A 14,220-nucleotide genomic window follows, 5' to 3' on the forward strand; every position below is an offset into this window, starting at 1 on the left:
TTTGGTTTCCAGGCAGCCACGGTAAGCCAAAGGGTACGCAGGGTTAGCTTCTTACGCCTTCATAACATGTGGGAATGTTTTCAAATTGCAGCACCCTCCTTTCCCATAGCAAGCAATGTTGGTTGGGTTTGCCATTTAAAAGGAGGGGCTGCGATTTTCGGGTGGATATGTAGCACATACCTCCCCCCTACCCCTACTTGTGGCTATTTGGGATGATCCCTTCCCCCGCCGCTTGGCTATTCTCAGGGATGATCCCTTTTAGCCAAGCGCAAACAGCCCAGCATGAATGGGATCCTTTTACTGTTCCCTTACAAAAATTCCCCTATTTCAACCAGGTGACCATGAATGATACCACTCTCCTGAGGCTAATACAGAAAGATATAGACTGAATGTTGCTTGCATGTGACCAAAACCCAGGACCATTCGCTGCCATGCTTTGTGCTGCAGTGATTCCAGACTACTTGCTACTGGCTTGGTGTGGTAAAGTGTCCTACTGTGGAGGACAAAATAAGGCAGCCCTCCCCAGAAACCTTCTGCAAAGGCTTTCAGAGTACCTGCAGGAGAGCTTCGTGGCAATGTCCCTGGAGGATTCCTGCTCCATCCGCAGACACGTTAGCAGACTTTTCCAGTAGCTGTACTGGCCGCGAATGCATCCCAAGTCTTCAGGGCAAATCAAACATTAAACACTATTGCTTTTAATTCCTGTACTGTAGTTACAAATGTGCACTCACCAGAGGTCTCTTCTCTGGCTTCAGGGTTGGGGATCCTGCCTTGGGAGGGTATTGGCTACAGGGTGATGAAAAGGTCCTGGCTGTCGGGGAGAATGGATTCACCACTTGTCTGTTGCACATTCTCCTCTTCCTCTTCCACAAAATCCTCTTCCATGTTGGGTGGGACTCCCCCCTTGCAGGTGTCCATGGACAGTGGTGGGGTAGTGGTAGGGTCCCCCCCTAGAATGCCATGCAGCTGATCATAGAAGCGGCATGTATAGGGCTCTGACCCAGAGTGACCGTTTGCCTCCTTTACCTTTTGGTAGGCTTGCCTGAGCTCCTTGACTTTCACGTGGCACTGCTGTGTGTCCCTGTTGTAGCCTCTGTCCATCATGTCCTGTGTGATTTTTGGTATATATATTTTCATTTCTTCTTTTTGATGGGAGTTCAGCCTGCACAGATGCTTCTCCCCATACAGCAATCAGATCCAGTGTTTCCCTTTCGGTCCATGCTGGAGCTCGTTTGCGATTCTGGGGGAACTGCATGGTCACCTGTGCTGCTGAGCTTGCTGCACTGACCAAACAGGAAATGAAATTCAAAAGTTCCCAGGGCTTTTCCTGTGTACCTGGCTAGTTTATTGGAGTTGAAAGCGCTATCCAGAGCGGTCACATTGGAGCACTCTGGGATAGCTCCCAGAGGCCAATAACGTCGATTTGCATCTGCACTACCCCAGATTTGACCCAAGAGGGTCCATTTTAGTGCAACTCCCCTCGCCGGGAGGTGTACAGAAGTTGATTTTAGGAGCCCTTTAGGTCGATGGAATGGGGTTGCTTGTGTAGACACATTCATTATAAAATCAACCTAATGTGGCTACATTTGATCTAACCCTGTAGTGTAGACCAGGGCTAAGGCATCTCAGTGCCACTAGATGGGACAGAACTCCACACCCAGAAGGTGTATGGGTTATACTTAGTTTTGCTTTTGCTTCCTGAAGTTTCGAGCAATTTCACTGTCATTTATTGATATTATCCAAGGCAGGGTTATAGTCTTTCTGCTTACACCATTCTGAGACTAACCCTAATAGGTGTTATGTACAAGCACTCAAAGGAGAAAATGCGCTTCAGTGTACCTCATAACAGTGTCCTGGACGACTTGGATATTATTGTTCTGTTGTTGTTCTTACCACCTTCGTGTAAACCGGGATACTGCAAAACATTGGCTTGTGAGAGGATGCTTCTCTATTTGCCAGTTATTGTAGTCTTGATTTGTGAGGGTAGAATTAGTGTGATTTTCTTCCTCATTAGAAATTGACTTAGCTAGGTACAGTTTTATCGTAGGTGAAAGGACTTTCCAACAGATCTGGTTAGCTGTAGAATAGTCTCTAAATGAAAGTAGTGGAGGACAGTGACTATTGGGGCACTCAGCTGGCCTGGACAAAATCATGCAAGTTGTACTGTAGGGCTAAGAGACCATCCTGATCATACATTTATTTTAATAGCAATAGAGTTGCCTTAACAAGAAAAGCTGACCATTTTTGTTTTTGTGCTAGAAACTTCGTGGTACCATGGGTGCTATTGAAACAGGAACAGTCTCAACCAGTGATGTGAGTATCTCTTTGTAACTTGTTAATGTAGTGGCCTCCTAAAACATTAAACAGTCTCTATTATTCACCAAACTTTTAAAATTGATAGTCAGGATTAAACAGACCCAGACTATATAACCTATCCTAAAAGCTACATAGGGTGGAGAGGGGGAATTGATTTTAAAGGTGTTCCTATGTTTATACCTTACATTTATTTTTCTCCCCCCTTGGGGCTTATTTTTATACTGTTTTCTTCTTGTGTGGGTTTACCTCAGGACCTCTGCCTCATGTGCACCCAAAGGAATGAATGGGAACATGCAGAGTGGGATATTCAGACTCTGTGATGAGTGGCCTGACTTGGAATCTGCCAGGTTCTAATGACTCCTGGGAGTCAAATCTCAGAGCTGTGGAAATTCCACCAGTCTTGTGCTAGGAAGCTAAGAGCACGAACTCTGTTGGAATACTACTGACTTCTGAGAGCAGAATTACAACCAACTTCCCCATTATTGATAGCTCTAGTGGGGATGGCTTTTAGAAATGTGCATATACCTGTTTAAATCTAGGTATAAACATAATTTATTTCTCTAGTTGATGAGGAAAGTGGATTATTAGATCTTCTGATCTGAAAACAGAAATCTTAGTGAGTGAAGCATAAGTGTAGGTAAAACAAATGGGGACATCTGAATGCAAAATAATCCAGTTTTGCTTTTAATGTCTTTTTTTTTTTTTTTGTGAGCTGATTAAAAACAGTCAATATTTCAATTCTGAACTTTGACTTTTTAATGTGACTTTTTCAAGGGCTTATTAGCCACTCTTCGAAATTGCATTGGGTTGAAACATGTCCTGTTTTCTATACCTTACAGAATGCAGTGAAACAGTTTAGCTTTTTTGTTGTTCTGTGTTCAAAATGTTGTACCTGTTGAATCAAAATTCTTGAATTACAAAAATATAGCTCTGCAAAAAACAAATTCACTTGTGTGAACTTAAGAATATATTAAATACTTTAAAATCTATATTGCTTTTTTTAACAAAATGCAACATACTTGGGCAGCAGATAGGTTAATAACTGTTTAATTTCATACAGATGAACAGTTCAGGTGTTCTGATTGAAGAGTCTTTGTGATGGCAATTATTATAGAACGCAGTTTGATTTCAAGCTGTACTACACATTTTTGCCACTCGATGGCACCAAGAAACAAAAGTATTTATCTAAAACGTGCTGCATAATGTTGTTTGATAATGAAATGTGTGGGACACTAGTGCTTCTGCTTATCAATTCAAATGGAGTCAGGATATTACAATTACGTCTGCATTGAGCTGGCAGTGGTAACATCATTCCAGTTATGAGAAGGGGAAAGAAAGGGGCAATTAAATACTAAAAACTGAATACTAACTGTTCAGTGTCAAACTCTGACTGGCAGTAAAGGAAGTTCAGAGGGTAAGTTGCTTTTGTCTCCTTAATGTCTCCTATTATGAATACGGCAGAAAATAGTACATATAAAATCGTCCCAGATAAACCTCTACAATATGCAGCTACAAAAACGTCCCTTGAAAGTTTAGTGCTTTCTTAAGCATTATCAAGCCTTCTTACTTGAGTAAACTGAGTTCTGAGGAGGAGGGCTGAATTCCACGCCTTGTCTCCCCGGCCTTGGACACTGGGAAGCAACAGCATGAAGTTGGTTTAAAAGGGAACGTTTTACTCAGTTCCTCAGTGTGATGTAGGCAGTGCAGTTCAGAATGCAACTGGGCAATGTAGCAGGTGAAAGTGAATCTCATAACTTCAGTTTTCTCTATGCTTGTGGCGTAGTGAAGAAATTTCACTCCACTACTCTGGCAAAAGCTGTGGCAGGATAAACAGTTTGACACTTGATTTTTAGGGTCCAAAGAATATGTTAACATTAAAGACATTGATGGCTTTTTAGGAGATTAATAAGCATACACTTGGAGTTGCTGCATCTCCTTTAAATGTAAAACAGTATCTTCACTAAGGAAAAAGATGTATTTTTAACTTGTATTCACTAGATTGTTAATTTGGGTTAGTGAAGACAAAGTATCTTGTTTTTAATGCATGTTAACTGGTCACAGTTACCTGCTATTGTGGGTTAAAACTGCAATTTACCTTGTCTTCATTAAGATTTTAACGCAGGTTAGATTAAAGGGGGTTAAATACCTTTTTTTTTTTTTAATTCTTCCCCCCCACCCCCCTTTTCTTTTTCTAGTTAAGACAAGGTCTAAAAGTGGAGATTGAAACATTCTCAGACACTCCTTTGCAATATTGCTGTTTCAAGTCTCCATTATGCAGATGGCCCTTTGTCATAGGGCCTTAGAACAGTGAGTAGTCTTACTTCCACATATCCTTCGGTATGTAAACTGAGGATGAGTTAAGGGTGCAGTGACAGCCTTTTACACAGACAGGAGGAAATTATGGCTCATCCTAATAAAAAATGAGGGGTTTTTATTTTAATTGAAAGCAGTATTGAGAGATAACTTTTATGATTGTGTCTTTAAAGATCTGGCAATTCCTAGTTTCAGTAATAGAGAGATACTTCCTATGTTTTAGGTAAATGACTAAAATTTTTGAGATTTATACAGTTAATTTGTTTCAAGAGATAGTAGTTTTGTTGTGTACAGCAGATTCTTCCATCCATGTTACCTTTTACTTTCAAGATTTATGAAAGCAAATAACTATCTATTGAAATAAATGTCCTTGTTAATTATCACTGTGTGGTCTTCAGTTTCTGATTATATAAAGGTGGAGGGGGAACGAATTCATTTGCAGTTCTTGTGGAACAGCATAACCATCTCTTATTGTCTCTTACCTTTTCATTTCATCCAGGACTTGTCTTAACATTTCTTTCCTCCTTTAAGTGTTTGAAATTCTTGACCTTCTACAATGTTGCTGATCCACCATGATGTTTTAGAGGAGGGGTCAGCAACCTTTGGCACCTGGCCCGTTGGGGGAGACTGCTGGCGGGCCGGGCCAGTTTGTTTATCTGGAGCATCTGCAGGCATGGAGCCCCACAGCTCCCACTGGTCGCGGTTCGCCATTCCTGGCCAATGGGAGCTGTGGGAAGCGGTGCCTTGTGTTCTTTTCTCACTCTAATCTCTGCCCTGGGGTTTATAAATTTATATCCAATGACTTAGCGCAGTTCTGTGACAGAGCTAAGATTACAATTAGAGTTCTTGATTTTCCAGGAAATCTGCCTTTTGTAAGAAATCCTGTTAGCTGCCAAAGCTGTGGCAATATTCTGTATTCCACCATCATTGTTTGATTACTGCTTAGATTTTCTGAAGTATAGGGATTTATGTTCTATATCTCCATCATATGAAGGAACTTCTAATAACACTTGAAAATCACAAAGGTAAGAAGATGAGAACATTCAAAGTTTCAATAAGAGCAAGGTGGTATTCCTTTACAGACTGTTTTCTCAGATCCTCGCTAGAGAGCAACTTCCAGACTTTTGTGTCTCAATGGCCTGCTGGTGCTGCAGACTCAGTGGTCTGGGTGGAAGGTGGTTAGTGATCCACATCTTTCTTTAATGCAAGCTTTTAATAATAGTTCTGCAGCTGAATCTGAAGTTGCTCAAACACTGAATTATTCCTGACTGACACTGCAGTTCCCTTCATATTGGGGGGAAAAAAGGGAACTCCATTCTTCCTCTCTACACGTTGGAAGACAAATTTTCAAGCTTTCCAATGAATGTTTCTACCTTGTTTGCATTGACGGAATATTCATTTTCTACCATGGAATCAAGTGTCAATACCAGCAAAGTAGTATTAATGTACTACCCAAGAGATATTAATGATTGTTCACAAAAATCTTCATTTCTTAATACGAAGAGGCTGATTAGCACTTCACCTCCTGAGAGCCACCCCACTTCATTGTGAAAGAAGCTGGTGGTGAAGGTAATCATCTCAAGCTGCAATTCATGAAGTCAGAAATTCAATAACCTTTCAAAGGACTTGCACAGGTTTCCAAGCATTTTCTTAGCAGAAAAATTTGGAGGTGTATGAAACAGTGAAGCACGTTCCTGTGTGTATGAGTACTTGCCTCTGTTTTTCAATGGTGCTTGAACGCTTTCATAAAGCAAATCCAATCACGAGTACAGGTTTAATATTTTTGCTAGAGCTTCTACTAGCATCCAGTTGCACACATTCTTCTCCTGCACTAGTTTAGACTGAATTATGGACACACCATTGCAGGACATATATTATATCCATGTTTTAGAAAAAAAACTTTCAATGTATTGAAGATTTCTTCCAAAAATTCACATTTGTGTTAATTTTTTTTTTCTGTAACCCCTTACAGAAATTGTGTTGAACAGTTCAGGAAACACTGGTGTATGGAGACAAAACCAGAACCTTTACAGATATTATGGAAGCTAGTGTCCAGAACAGGAAAAATATTGTGATTCAATTTCTGGCCTACTGAAATTTTGTACAAAATTTCAACACTATTTAGTGCCTTAATCATCTTAAAATAAGGGTGGTGTTCTTGTTTCCACTTTAGAGTTCCCAATATGTACAGTGTGTGGCTGGATGCCTGCAGTTGATGCTCAGGGTCAATGAATATCGTTTTGCATGGGTAGAAGCAGATGGGGTAAACTGGTGAGTATATTACTTACTCTATACAGGAATAGTTACATTTCAAACATGCACAATAGGCTATTCCCCAAATGACCTTCCTTAAAATTCAACTCTTCAGGCTTAATTTTCAAACCTTCCTTACTTGTAGCCATAGTATTTGAGCCTGAAATTCTTATTTGTGCTCATATAGTAACGTATGCATGCAAACAAATGAGCTGAAAAATAGTCATATAACTATTCAGGGCTTCATAAAGTATTGTTCTGTTAATAACTTAAAGGTGATCAGAGCTATTTGTCTTAAAGGTTAGAGCACCATGCAGGGGGTTTGTTATATATGAGACTGATATACTGCAGGTTATTGAAAACAGATTAAATAAAAATTGAAGGTCCAGTAGAAACTTGCAGTAATCTTTAATGTAAGTTTTGTTGAAGAGTGATACTTTCTGGAATTATAGCTCCATTTTATTATGTAGTGTTTTTGGTAGATCACTTTCTACCCAAACTCTGTAAATTTCTTTCAAAGAGGAATAAATAGTTGTGCGTGAGTTCAGAAACTTATCACTGGCCTTACTTGGAAAAGATCACTATGTAAGTCTCTGTATTGTAAGTGACTTGTTATTAGAGCTGATTGAAACTCAATATTTTCATTCTGTGGGAAATTCTGACACTTCAAAATTTCCTTTTGTTTTGAAGTGGTTCAAAAAATCAATTTCCAGTGAAATGAAAATTCTGAAAAAAATTGTTTTGGAAATATCAACATGATGCACAATGACCTTATTAAAAGGACATGTGTCTTTCAAATAATATACAGTAATAAACTATAATAAAATTTAAAAGCCAAAATAATAAAGTTGAAACAAAGTGCTTTGACTTCGTTGAAATGAAGCACTTGTCAAAATTTTACGAAAAATTATTAAATTAAAATATTCACACAACATCTTGTCTTTATCAAATTACAGTTTTCCATCAAAAACTGTATTATCTAAACGCTTTTGAGCAGCTCTACTTGTTTTTTTTACACGCAAATGAAAGCTCTGTTTAGCAGATATATTACTCTTGTCATAGTCCCATCTAATGCTTGGTGATATGTATTTGTGACTTTCATGACCTGGCATGACTCTGATTACGGGCTGCTTTTAGAAGGCTCATCGTAAATGGTGTGTACATTAGTTTGCATTTTGCATACATCGTATTTAAATTGTTACATTCCAAGATGAGACTAGGGGCATCGGAAGAAAATGGTCTTACTCTGCTCTCTGCCCACTCTCCAACTCCATACTGCAATTCCAGAGTAGCTGCAAGTGTTTCCTAAAATGACAATGAAGCACATAGGAGTGGCCATACTGGGTCAGACCAAAGGTCCATCTAGCCCAGTATCCTGTCTGCCGACAGTGGCCAATGTCAGGTGCCCCAGAGGGAGTGAACCTAACAGGTAATGATCAAGTCATCCCGCCATCTGTCTCCACCCTCTGACAAATAGAGGCTAGGGACACCATTCCTTACCCATCCTGGCTAATAGCCATTAATGGACTTAACCTCCATGAATTTATCTAGTTCTCTTTTAAACCCTGTTATAGTCCTAGCCTTCACAACCTCCTCAGGCAAGGAGTTCCACAGGTTGACTGTGCGCTGAGTGAAGAAGAACTTCCTTTTATTTGTTTTAAACCTGCTACCCATTAATTTCATTAGGTGGCCCCTAGTTCTTATACTATGGGAACAACTAAATAACTTTTCCTTATTCACTTTCTCCACACCACTCATGATTTTATATACCTTTATCATATCCCCCCTTAGTCTCCTCATTTCCAAGCTGAAAAGTCCTAGCCTCTTTAATCTCTCCTCATCTGGGACCTGTGCCAAACCCCTAATCATTTAGTTGCCCTTTTCTGAACCTTTTCTAATGCCAGTATATCTTTTTTGAGATGAGGAGGCCACATCTGTATGTAGTATTCAAAATGTGGGTGTACCATGGATTTACAGAAGGGCAATAAGATATTCTCCTTCTTATTCTCTATCCCTTTTTTAATGATTCCTAACGTCCTGTTTGCTTTTTGGACTGCCGCTGCACACTGCGTGGACCTCTTCAGAGGACTATCCACGATGACTCCAAGATCTTTCCTGATTAGTTGTAGCTAAATTAGCCTCCATCATATTGTATGTATGGTTGGGGTTATTTTTTCCAATGTGCATTACTTTACATTTATCCACATTAAATTTCATTTGCCATTTTGTTGCCCAATCACTTAGTTTTGTGAGATCTTTTTGAAGTTCTTAAGTCTGCTTTGGTCTTAACTATCATGAGCAGTTTAGTATTGTCTGTAAACTTTGCCACCTCACTGTTTACCCCTTTCTCCAGATCATTTATGAATAAGTTGAACAGGATCGGTCCTAGGACTGATCCTTGGGGAACATCCCTAGTTACCCCTCTCCATTTTGAAAATTTACCATTTATTTCTACCCTTTGTTTCCCTGTCTTTTAACTAGTTCTCAATCCATGAAAGGATCTTCCCTCTTATCCCATGACAACTTAATTTATGTAAGAGCCTTTGGTGAGGGACCTTGTCAAAGGCTTTATGGAAATCTAAGTACACTATGCCCACTGGATCCTACTTGTTCACATGTTTGTTGACTCCTTCAGAGAACTCCAATAGATTAGTAAGACATGATTTCCCTTTACGGAAACCATGTTGACTTTTGCGCAACAATTTATGTTGTTCTATGTGTCTGACAACTTTATTCTTTATTATTGTTTCAACTGATTTGCCCAGTACTGACATTAGACTTACCTGTCTGTAATTGCTGGCATCACCTCTAGAGCCCTTTTTAAACATTGGCGTTACATTAGCTATCTTCCAGTCATTGGGTACAGAAGCTGATTTAAAGGGAAGGTTACAAATCACAGTTAGTAGTTCAGCAATTTCACATTTGAGTTCTTTCAGAACTCTTCGGTGAATGCCATCTGGTCGCGGTGACTTGTTACTGTGAAGTTTCTCAATTAATTCCAAAACCTCCTCTAGTGACACTTCAATCTGTGACAATTCCTCAGATTTGTCACCTACAAAAGATGGCTCAGGTTTGGGAATCTCCCTAACATCCTCAGCCGTGAAGACTGAAGCAAAGAATTCATTTAGTTTCTCCACAATGACTTTGTCATCTTTAAGCGCTCCTTTTGTATCTTGATCGTCCAGGGACCCCACTGGTTGTTTAGCAGTCTTCCTGCTTCTGATGCACTTAAAAAAAAATTTGTTGTTACCTTTTGAGTTTTTCGCTAGCTGTTCTTCAAACTCCTTTTTGGCTTTTCTTATTACATTTTTACACTTAATTTGGCAGTGTTAATGATCCTTTCTATTTACTTCACTAGGAGTTGACTTCCATTTTTTAAAAGATGCCTTTTTATCTCTCTCTGCTTCTTTTACATGGTGATTAAGCCCTGGTGGCTCTTTTTTAGTTCTTTTACTGTGTTTTTAAATTTGGGGTATACATTTAAGTTGGGCCTCTCTTATGGTGTCTTTGAAAAGTGTCCATGCAGCTTGCAGGGATTTCACTCTAGTCACTGTATTTCTTAATTTCTGTTTAACTAACCTCCTCATTTTTGCATAGTTCCACTTTCTGAAATTAAATGCCACAGTGTTGGCCTGCTTAAGTGTTCTTCCCACCACAGGAATGTTAAACGTTATTATATTATGGTCACTATTTCCACGTGGTCCTGTCATAAATATAAAGGGAAGGATAAACACCTTTACATCCCTCCTGGCCAGAGGAAAAACCCTTTCACCTGTAAAGGGTTAAGAAGCTGAGAGAACCTCTCTGGCACCTGACCAAAATGACCAATGAGGAGACAAGATACTTTCAAAGCTGGAGGTGGGGGAAACAGAGGGCTCTCTCTGGCCATGTGATGCTTTTGCCGGGACCAGAGCAGGAATGCAGGTCAGAACTCCTGTAAAGAGTTAATAAGCAATCTAGTTAGATATGTGCTAGATTCTGTTTTGTTTAAATGGCTGAGAAAATAAGTGGGGCTGAATGGAATGTATATTCCTGTTTTTTTATCTTTTTGTAACTTAAGGTTTTGCCTAGAGGGATTCTCTGTGTTTTGAATCTGATTACCCTGTAAGGTATTTCCCTTCCTGATTTTACAGAGGTTTTTCTTTTACTTTTTCTTTAATTAAAATTCTCTTTTAAGAACCTGATTGCTTTTTCATTGTTCTTAAGATCCAAGGGTTTGGGTGTGTGTTCACCTGTGCAAATTGGTGAGGATTTTTTCAAGCCTTCCCCAGGAAGTGCTTGGGGGGATATTTTGGGGAGGAGACGTTTCCAAGTGGGTCCTTCCCCTGTTATTTTTGTTAGACACTTTGGTGGTGGCAGCTTAAAGGTTCAAGGACAAAAGGTAAAAGTTTGTACCTTGGGGAAGTTTTTAACTGAAGCTAGTAAGAATAAGCTTAGGGGGTCTTTCATGCACGTCCCCACATCTGTACCCTAGAGCTCAGAGTGGGGAAGGAACCTTGACAGGTCCTGTTATAGTTATCTTTTGGACCAGATCCTGCGCTCCACTTAGGACTAGATCAAGAATTGCCTCTCCTGTTGTGGGTTCTTGTACCAGCTGCTCCAAGAAGTAGTCATTTAAGGTATCGAGAAATTTTGTCTCTGCATTTTGTACTGAGGTGACATGTACCCAGTTAATATGGGGATAATTGAAATCCCCCACTATTATTGAGTTCTTTATTTTGATAGCTTCTCTAATCTCCCTTAACATTTCATAGTATGTTAATTACATTAACATTCACTAGATTACTCTCGTCACATATTGGCCGTTAATCTGAAAACAGACAGTACTGCATATTTGAAAGCGTTCTTTGCAACCCTAAGCCTTGGAAATGTAACCTGTTAAAAATGAAAACTTATCTGAATAAAGAGATTAGGCTGAACACATAAGTGCAAGTGCTGGGCATCATGAAGTACTGGTTTCATCCAGTCCTTAGTTGTGTACGTAAAACTCATAGCTTTTGCCAATGAGCTCTCTTGCAAACATTAATTTAAAGAAAATCTTACATGTTCAGGGTGATATACACAGGGCACTTGCCCATTATGAAACATTTGCACTACTACCTATGTAAATTATATCTTTCAGTATCATGGGAGTCCTGAGTAACAAATGTGGCTTCCAGCTCCAGTATCAGATGATTTTCTCCGTATGGCTGTTGGCATTCAGTCCTCAAATGTGTGAATATCTGCGTCGATATAATATTGTTCCAGTTCTGTCTGACATTCTCCAAGAATCTGTCAAAGAGAAAGTAACTAGAATAATCCTTGCAGCGTTTCGGGTAAGTAAAGTTGACTGTAATTGTAGTGGGTTTACGTGGTTTTGTCTCTCACCGAAGTGCTTCCATAGATTATTTCCAGGCATGCTGGATTGGATGTGTAGTCCACATTAACTCTGGCTTTCCTTCCAGAGCCAGAGTTAATATGTGGATTTTTTGTAGGAAAAAGACATGCAGCTTTCTGCGCCTTTTTGAACTGGCAGATCCCAATATGAATGTTCATTGTTCCTCTATATTCTGTTAAATAATCCTTTTTACAGAATTTATTTAAAAAAAAAGCTGCTGCAGCAATTGGTTATAAAACACAAGAATTACACCCTTTAACACTTAGTAAATGGGTAAACTGGCCTTGCAGATATTTCATAAAAATGTACCAGCTCAGGCAGAAAACCTACTCACCATCCTTTTGTTGTGATTGACAGAAAATGATTTTATGTATGTGTCCAAAACAAAGCTTTCTGAGGAGAAACTTTGCATGACTAGTGTAAGCATAGATAGTGTAATGTATGTTGGGATGAGATGTCCACATAAGAGCACTGACTAGTTGACTTCTGCTGCAATATTATATCAGTAAAATCTGAAAATGACAGATCCTATCAAGATGTTCTAGAATACCAAAGCATTGTGGCCTCCTGAATCTTTGTGCGCGCGCGCACACACAGACTCGGGTTTGTATGTGTCATCCCTTCTTGCGCCCACGCATTGGACGTTTTATGTGCATGTGGTCATGTATCTAGTATAGGGAATTAAAATGGCTAGTTGAGGGAGGATGGTGGGGACATGGGAAACTTCCTTTTTATGGAAAGAACTACAGTTGTACGTGTTTTGGCTGGGCTCCAGTGTAATTACTGTATTTGGAAACTTGAAACCTGACAAGGATGTAATTTTCATTATGAGTTTCAGCCTTCCTAATCTTTTTTATAAGAATTTAAAACTTGTGGAGTATGGAACTTAAATGGCAAGCTATGCATTTCAGCAGTGATATTTATTGCACTTTTGTACTTGTTAAAAGGCAACTTTCTGGTCTTCATAACCATCCCAGCAAACCCGTCCACCTACCAAATTATTTTCTCCCTACCACAATGGTGTGTGAATGTATCATCTCTAGGTTGCACACCCAAATTGAAGCTTGTTGGACCTTGAACCCCAAATGTGCTAGGGCCACTGGGCAGAGAAACTCAAAATATGGGAATCTGCTTCCTGGTCATAGTCTTCTCTGTGGCAGCTAGGTATTTCCTGAAACCTCCATTTTTGTTGTTTTTGCAGAGAGGGTTCACACTGGATTCTCTCCACCTCTGTCTCTAGGTCTGGATGGGAGAAGAATGTTCCGTCTATGCTAGCTGTCTAGTAACATACCTTTGCCTCCAGGAACTGCATGTTTGGAGTTTTTGTGAATCTTCCTTAAAGAGCTCTAGGATATAAAGTAAAAAAAGTACATTAAGATACATAGTGGTAACGTGAGTTGCCCACTATGTGCATGAAAACTTCTGCTTCACCAGTTCCATAGCAACCTGCGTTTTGTTGTGGTAACTTGCTAGATTTTTACTGCTATCTAGCCTAGAGCGGATGGAGAGTTACATTCGAATGTCCTGGAAAGAACATTCTAAAATGTTTTCCCCACCTTTTTAGTGGGATTTACTCCCACCTTTCTTAGAATAATGTACTGGTCGGGGAGGGGGTACTCCAGAGGCAGTACCATCTATTGACCCACCGAGTCTCTTTATCCTTGAATGGTTAATATACCAGAAAAGGAGCTCCTGTTTCTGACTTTTAGACTAATCCATGCTAGTGACCCGCAGAAATAAACTCTTCTTTAGCAGCTATAATCCTTTCTCTGGCTCAGGCAGAAAGTTAAAAAATTTACTACTTTTAAACATGTTTAAATCTAATCTTCTCTTTTAATAATTGAAATGTACAGTCACCCAGTCTTCATATATCAAAGTAACACTGTCTTTTTTCAGCAGATAGTGTCTTCTTGCAAACCTGGACGCTGCTGACAATTATAGGGCTGCATAAATTAAATACA

At 39.5% G+C, this 14,220-nt stretch overlaps 1 protein-coding gene across 3 annotated transcripts in view; it reads left to right on the plus strand.

Moving 5' to 3' along the window:
• Nucleotides 1–14,220, plus strand: part of ATP6V1H (ATPase H+ transporting V1 subunit H) — an 87,473-nt gene that overhangs the window by 30,912 nt on the left and 42,341 nt on the right. For 2 of the 3 annotated variants that reach the window (XM_073331151.1, XM_073331153.1), the window contains exons 7-9: nt 2,260–2,313; nt 6,803–6,900; nt 12,005–12,197. In XM_073331151.1, coding sequence (XP_073187252.1) covers nt 2,260–2,313; nt 6,803–6,900; nt 12,005–12,197 — 345 coding nt within the window. The remainder of the gene's footprint in view (nt 1–2,259; nt 2,314–6,802; nt 6,901–12,004; nt 12,198–14,220) is intronic. The other variant, XM_073331152.1, reaches the window with a different exon arrangement.

Source organism: Lepidochelys kempii, chromosome 2 (assembly GCF_965140265.1).
Source record: "Lepidochelys kempii isolate rLepKem1 chromosome 2, rLepKem1.hap2, whole genome shotgun sequence".
NCBI classification, from domain to species: Eukaryota; Metazoa; Chordata; order Testudines; family Cheloniidae; genus Lepidochelys; species Lepidochelys kempii.